This window comes from Thunnus thynnus, chromosome 15 (genome assembly GCF_963924715.1).
Source record: "Thunnus thynnus chromosome 15, fThuThy2.1, whole genome shotgun sequence".
Classification (NCBI taxonomy): domain Eukaryota; kingdom Metazoa; phylum Chordata; class Actinopteri; order Scombriformes; family Scombridae; genus Thunnus; species Thunnus thynnus.
In genome coordinates, this window is record NC_089531.1 from 16,839,596 (window position 1) to 16,847,668 (window position 8,073).

Below are 8,073 nucleotides of genomic sequence, written 5' to 3' on the forward strand. Positions count from 1 at the left end.
TTTATGTTCATTTGTGAAGCACTTAGTGGATGTAATTTCTTTTGTTGTAAAGCACTTTGAGCTGCATTTTTTATATGAAAGGTGCTATATAAATAAAGTTGTTGTTGTTCTTCTTCTCCTTCTTCTTTTTCTTCTTCTTATTATAACATTCATGAAGTATGTTGTATGATATATTTTAGACTGCTTTATTTTTTAGATAGGTGTGTTAAAGTAGCAGGTTTTACAGATAAGAAATTACTTTTTTTCTGTTTGTTTTCAAAGAGAGAAAAGTGAGATAAGATATGACAGAAATGGTTGGTGATTCCGTTGAAAATATATCAGCAGTAAGGCAAGTTTTTCATGACTCAGTCTTTTTCAAACAACACTGAAGGTGCTTTTTTGAGCCAGATTTGTATCTTAAAGCAACTTGTGGATTTTTTTTCCTCCACTTGAACTGACTTGTTGTAGCTTTTGTCCCAGGTTAGATTTAATCACCATTTACCAGAATCATCATGAATTTACTTCAGTGCTGTAACAAATAGAGGTTACTCTGTGAATGTGCTCTTGTCTCGTCTCGTCTCTTTCTTTCACCGTCTGAGGCCTGCGTCTCTGTGGCCCTGTGAGCTTTCCCAGCATGCTTTTCTCACGCTGTAATGTCACACCTGAGTATAAAGTGACTCTCTGGAGCCCGGGGCTTTGAGGTCATCTTTACACCACTGTGCTGGGAGGAAAGGTGCACACTCACGTCCACTTTAAAACTATACAGTATATAGGTTGCTATACTGTATATGTGTGTGCAATCACCACCCACTATATAATTATATGTCACCTTCAGTCTGCTTAGTGCACATGTCCTTTTTTCCCACAGAACAAGATACTGCAAAGTAATTATCTTCTCTAGATGTTAATGAGTAAAACATGATAGTAAAACAACAGTTTCACAGTTTCTGTGTGTGTGTGTGTGTGTGTGTGTGTGTGTGTGTAACTGAGAGACCCAATTACATAAGTGTCATTATGTTGTAACGATAGATATCACCAAAAATAATCACTGTCAAGTACTTCTAAATGAGATGTGTCTTATGAGCCTGACAAATCTCCATGTGAGCGTCATCAGAAGTGTGTGTGCGTGTGTGTGTGTGTGTCTCAGTGTGTTTGTTCCTGTGTTGGTTGCAGTTGGAGACCTTGTCAGAAGACTCTGACAAGCATTATAATCAGTATGTAGTACTGGGTGGGGCGTCAGCATGAACTGTAAACAGCTCAGGTAGAAATGCTGGACGACTGGAAAGTCCCACAGTGTGTGTAAAGATGATCTTTTACTTAAGTGTGTGTGTGTGTGTGTGTGTGTGTGTGTGTGTGTGTGTGTGTGTGTGTGTGTGTGTGTGAGAGAGAGAGAGAGAGAGAGAGAGAGAGAGAAATGATGGAACGGTGTCGCTACATACCTGTGACAGGTGTTGACATTTGGATGTAATGCTGTTATTCAATCTTCGTAATTATTATTAAGGAAACTCTGGGCGTGACTTTAGGATATAAAGGTTAAACAAACAAGGACCTGATTTATCAAACCTGTTACTCAGTGCTGTAAAGTACTTTACTCAAGTACTGTACCTAGGCACAATTTTGAGGTACTTGTACTTTGGAGTATTTCCATTTCATGCTACTTTATATTTCCACTCCACTATATTTCAGAGGGAAATATTGTACTCTCTACTCCACTGCATTTATTTGACAGCTTTAGTTACTTTTCAGATGAAGATTTGACACAATGGATAATATAACAAGCTTTTAAAATACAACACATTGTTAAAGATGAAACCAGTGGTTTCCAACCTTTTTGGCTTTTGATGTTTTACAAAAAGCAGTGTGTAGTCTGGGTCACATTTCAGATGTCTATGAGCTGTTAACAGCTCCACCAAATAGTGATTTTTCCCTCTAAACTTCTCACATGGTTTCATTTCAATAAATGTTCAAATGATCCAATATTTCACCAAAAATCAAAGATTAGAGAAAAGTCCACAAACTGAAAACACATTTGTGTATCAGAACTTTGTTTTTTCTTCTTTCCTCTCCCATTAATCATCTCACGACCCCTCAGATTTATCTGATGAGCCTTTGGAGGGCCTGGCCCCTAGTTTGGGAACCACTGGACTAAAATAGCTAACTGTATGTAAAGTAGTTGAAACTAGCGCCACCTCCAGCAGCTACAACAGTAACATGCTGCTCTAACACTGATGCTTCAGTATTAATAATCTAATGATGTCATATATAATAATATATCAGTCAGAGGGATGAAATGAATACTTTTACTTTAATACTTTAACTACATTTAGCTTCTAATATTTCTGTACTTTTACTTAAGTAGGATTTTTCATGCAGGACTTTTACTTATAATGGAGTATTTTTACATTGTTGTATTGGTACTTTTACTTAAGTAAAGAATCTGAGTACTTCTTCCACCACTACTGTTACCACTGAGCTCCAAGACAGGCATGAATTATTGCTACAACTGTCACTCCTACTACCACAAATTAATGATGATTGAAACTTGAAACACATTTTTCAAGAGCACAAGAGCAAACATGCAGACTATATGAAGATGTTCCCTTGAAAGATTTGACTTTATTCAGACATGTTGATAATAAATCATAATTTCAAAGATATTTTGGCTCCAACAGGTGAGGGCTTGGTCTTCACCTTTGGACTACAGCTTTTATTCTAAATGTTACTAGATAGGAAGGCGATTCTAAGACTCCAGCTCTCAAATGTCAATAATGTGGTTGAGGTTGAAATTGTACGTGCTTTTTAAGTAAGTAAGAAGTCCTACAACAGGTTTAGGTGTGAAAGACACTTAAGAGTTACAACAAAAGAAAATGCCTCCAAAAGATAAAAAAAATAGTTTCACCCTCTTCCAGAGAAGAATAACAACACAGATTGTTTGCACTAACCTTTTCTAAGAAGCTTGTATGCAGGCTGCAAGAAGAAATTACCTTCAACAGGTGGGCAGGACTTAAAGAGGCATAAACATGCAACAATGCAATGATGATATCAGTCAGAAAAAGCTCACAAAGCAGTCGAAACTCAGCTTGATGGGGGCACTGTATTTCAGAGTGTTTTCTGTTACTTAAGGACAATTTCAGGGAATCGTTATTTCATAATGAACCATGTTTGTATTCAGTCAGTTGCAAGTTTATTAAGTACACCTAACTGAAACTAATGCAGTCTAATAAAAACATACCTGCAAAAGTCTGCTGTTGAATTGTAGTTGTTTCCTAATATGTTGTCCTCCCCCAGTTGTATGCTTCTTTTAAAATTCCTTTGTGCTTCTTCAGAGGTAAGCCCAATTTTCCAAATTGAAGTTAATAGAATTGAACAAAATCCTTAACTGCATGTCTTTAAGTCATTAATATTTCATCTTTGTAGTCTAATACCTACCTACAGCTGTAGCTACATGAGCTACTGGAGGGTTAGCGAGTTAGCTTGCTAACTAGGTAGGCTATTGTAACAAATAAGCTTGCCAAAAAGCTAGAATATTGTGTACTCAGCTAGCCACCACCAAAATTAGTTCACATCATGAATTGTTTCCGGAAAAACCACAGTGCCCCTGTTCATTTTATTGATGAATTATGCTGACCAAAGCTAAATAAGGGCTACATTAGGCCTACTAAATCCAATTTGGAAAACTTAGCTTAATTCTGAAGAAGCACAGAGGCTTCAGCTGCCCAAATTAGTCAAATCAAATCAATATCTTTCAACATTACTTCCAATATCTTTCCACTGTAGTTCAACAAGAAAACACTAAGAAACACATTTTTAACTAAAAAGATTATAACTGTGGAAGTTATCCACTTTATTAGACTGCTGAAGCTTCATATTAGCCTCAGATAAACTTTTAAATGCATTTTTGCTCAAAAGGAGGGCTGTGGATTTTGCCCCCCATCACTTACACTGTAAATGCCTTTTAATGGGATATCTTAATGGACAGTATGAACAGGAGGACTGATTACAGCAAGAAAAACATCCTTTAACCTACATATTCTTTTATTTCATTTTCTATTTTTTGGCCTTTAGTAATCTGGCCGATGGGGTTAAATTGAAGATAACGTTTTCATTTGTGTGTGATCAGGCTCAGGTATCACTTCCCCTCCTAGCAAGGCACATGGAGCCAGTTATATAAGGTCAAACACTTGCAGTAGCCTATTGGGATCAACTTTATTGGAAAAAACAATGTATTTCCACATATTATGGCCTTCGACGATCAGGATCATCCTAAAAATGGCCATCAGGTCTCCTCAGTTTCTCAGACTCAGTGTACTTCAAGTACTCAGATATTCAAAGTATACCCACTTATTGTAATAATCATTGCTATGAAAAGCTGATCCAGTTTGCCTGCTTCTAAAAATAAGTAGTGACTCATGGGAAAGCGCAGGACTCACTGGTTTGCTTAAAATACTTGTTTCCACTGTGCACTAAAAGATGCCACACTTGTGTTCAGACCAACAAAGTCCACTGAAGTCCAGACTTTGAAACAACCTGCTGTCTTCTGCTGCCCCCTACTGGACTGAATCGACCTGAACTGAACTGAACTGAACTGATCTGAACACAACTGATCTGAAGGATGACTGAAAACTGTCATTACTTGCATCATACTTGCAATAATGTTACTGTAAATGAAACAAACCTTAAAAGTGCATCAATAAGTATAATATCTTGACTCTCTTCAGCATATAAACATGAGAAATGTTGCCAGGGGAAAAGAATAAATAGATAAATAATTAAATGTGTTCTATAGTAAGACCAGAAAAATTAAATGAGCCACTTTTTGTTAAAATATTTTTTTTTATTTTCACACTATGATATATGTTCAGCTATAATATTGATTTGTCTGACAATCTTCTCTGTTTTAAAGGTTTCCATATATGATGCAAATCCTGTTTTTGAACTATCATCTGCAACCATCCACAGTTGATTACTACACACAGTAATTATCTTTGGTCAGCATCAATAAGAGATGAAATTCCCGGAAAAAACCCCCGAAAGTTGCATCACAATGGTGCACCTTGGATGTACGAGGAGGAAAACGAAAGCATGATGTTAGGTTTCGTTTTCCAGACCAGCGGCTGTTGACAGACAATAAAAGGAGGCTTGGGGCTGAGCGACAGTCAGAGCAACAACGACGTTTCACCAGAAAACTGCTGTTTTTTCTTTTTTAAAGCAGAAAATATCCGATCATCAAGCAAAATGAGCAGACCTACAGGTAACATGCTTTTTGTTGTTTGTTTTTTTTAATATTGTACTTTGTGATTAAGTCTTAAGAAGCTTTTTGATTTGATGCAATATAATTTGACGCCATTGCTGCAATAAGTCCTGCGTTCATAATTAGCCATATTTGCAGCATTTCTTACAATTTTCTTTCTTTTTTTTGCTGCAAGTTTCGTCATTTCCCTCAAAAAGAGCAGTGCATGTACAATTTAATGTTGAGCTTGTGACCTTTAGAGCTGTATTTTTATTAACTGTTAAGCTCCCACTTTGACTTACATGATGTCTCCACCTGTGCAGACTGGATTCCTTCCATGTGGATGGACACCTTTGAGGAGCTGCTGGATGATGACAATGAGCTGGACTATGGAGACCAGTGGTCTCTCAACTTCAGCTACAGCCAGACAGCCTCAATCACCAAGGAAGAGAGGAAAAGAGGCTGGAAAGTCTACAGCCACTGTGCCTATGGAAAGTATGTATTGTATACATATAAGTATCAAGATATGTAGAACTTTAAATAATACACAATAATAGTCGCCAAGAAAGTCACAAGAGCCAAATGATTTTCTATTTTTCTAACAATATTGCTGGTTAAATATACAGTAGATTGTTTTGTTCTAGTGTCTCTGACTCCTCCTTGTTTCTGTGGCAACTTCATATCAGGTCATATGATGAAATGACTGTGTGATAGAGAGCAGGTGATCAGACAGTGTCATTCTGTGGAAAAACACGGTACTGCATCCTAGTTCTAGAGGGCGTCCTCACAAGTTATACTGCATTAAGACCATTATTACATTATTGCAACCAGTATCAGGCCCGTAAAAAAATTGGGGGTGCTTCAACATAGTGGCTAGTTTAAAAAACTGCTAAAAACATATTTGTGCAGCCTGGCAGTTTATAAGTCCCTTTCCTTGCTCCATGTATCCATTATCTGCCTTTTATTGCTTTATTATTTTTTTCTTATCATTTTTTATTGGTATTTTTATTGACTCTGTCTTTGTGATCTGACTTTGTTGTTTGCATGTGAAGCACTTTGAGCTGCAATCTTTGCATGAAATATGTTGTATAAATAAATATGTTGTATAAATAACTATTAATTATTAACATTATTATTATCAAATTAGTTTTTATTCATGCAAAACAAAGAATTAGACTATTTACGTAACAACGTTGTGATAATAGCTGAATTCTATGTACAGTAGCAGTCAAAAGTTTGGACACACTTTCTCATTTAAGGGAATAGGAAAGTGTGTCCAAACTTTTGACTGGTACTGTACATAAATGGAGATATTTGAATGTTACATTTTCAGCCTTTGAAAATGATTTGAGACTTTATTTTAAATTTCTAAGAAAACTACAGTGTAAAAATGATATGCGAACAGATGGCAGTATATATTATGTAACCCCCCCTCCACCCCAACTTATTTCATTTTTATTTGTTGTGTGTTTTGTTAATGGATGAATTAATTTTTTACTTTGTTATATTTGTGCTTGGATTATTTCTTGTGTGTTTTATAAAGATGCGATGCCTGTATGTTTCAGGATCTGATTTAAACAACTAGCAAACTTATGGGAATGCTGACCGTTTTTAAATCTAATTGGTAGTTAAACAATGCAGAAACTTAATTTCAAACCTGCAGCAATGAATCTCTGTGTCGCTGCATCTCATTAATTCTCTTCTGACGTCTCCTTTTCAGTTTCCATTGTGCAACCTGCCGCAAGACCTGGCCCTCAGCACGGGTGGTGGTGTTGTTCCGGTACCGGCTGAGGAGTGAGGCAGGCCGGGGGACCGTGATCATGCGGCCCTTCGGACAGGCCTGTCGCCGTTGCAAAGAGGATGTGTTTGAACTCCCAGGTTTTTCCCAGGAAGTGGTGGAAAACACCTTGCTCAGGCTGTTTGGCAAAATCCGTAAGAATTGCTATGGAGAGGATGACGACGATGACGATGGCTCCTCAACATCCTCTACTAACGTGTGGACCAAACCCCACGAGAAGACCCTGTGTGAGGCCTGCAGAATGGGCATTTGTTGTCAGGATGACTAGAAGTGTGTGTGTGTGTGTGTGTGTGTGTGTGTGTGTGTGTGTGTGTGTGTGAGAGAGAGAGAGAGAGAGAGAGAGAGAGAGAGAGAGAGAGCGAAACTGACAGTCTGATAGGTTGTGTGTGCGTGTGTGTGAGATGCTCCTTTGCACATGCCCTTCTCTCTATTTTGTAGTTGGCTAAATATGGTTAATTTTGTTAATAATATGTATGAAAATGATTAATGATCATGACCAACAATAAGATTGTTAAAGTAAATGTATCATTTTATATATTTTGTATCTTCTTTTCTTTTGGCTTTTAATAAAGTCTATAAAATGACCATGTATTTTGTTTTTGTGGTAGTAATTATTTCATGGTATGAGTACGGAGGATAAGTGGTGGGATGTAATATAACTATTCAGTTTACTTAACTTCTGTACTTGCACATATAACTTATTATTTCCATTTTAATGCTACTTTATACTCCTCTAAATGTCTGAGGCAAATATTGTACTTTTAACTCCGTTACATTTATGAAGTTAATAAGATAGAAATCAATCTTTACAGTGAAGTAGGAGACACCTTGTGTCCAACAGTTAAACTTCTGAAATGAAATATATTTGCATATTTTTTAGACTGGGGAATTTTTAATGAGGGAGAGGGAGTAATTTTAAAGTTTTTAACAAGATAATTGAACTTTTTTGTGAAAAAAAACATATCAGACACAAAAGATTATTCAAAGTATTTCATATACATCTTTAAAAAGGTGTGGAGGGGATCACCAAGTAAAATGTGAATGCTAACTTTTACTTGAAATGTAT

General features: G+C 36.7%; 1 protein-coding gene across 1 annotated transcript; it reads left to right on the forward strand.

Annotated features, from left to right (window-relative positions):
• Positions 1-4,902: 4,902 nt before the first annotated feature.
• LOC137199010 (receptor-transporting protein 3-like) lies at positions 4,903-7,596 on the forward strand. The gene is made up of 3 exons (XM_067613072.1): positions 4,903-5,230; positions 5,533-5,704; positions 6,930-7,596. The coding sequence occupies exons 1-3, from the start codon at positions 5,215-5,217 to the stop codon at positions 7,273-7,275; spliced, it is 534 nt and encodes a 177-aa protein (XP_067469173.1). The 5' UTR covers positions 4,903-5,214; the 3' UTR covers positions 7,276-7,596.
• Positions 7,597-8,073: the final 477 nt, after the last annotated feature.

Coding starts and splice junctions, on each gene's coding strand:
- LOC137199010 (XM_067613072.1), top strand. Junction 5,705..6,929: donor AGCCACTGTGCCTATGGAAA/GTATGTATTGTA, acceptor TCTCCTTTTCAG/TTTCCATTGTGCAACCTGCC.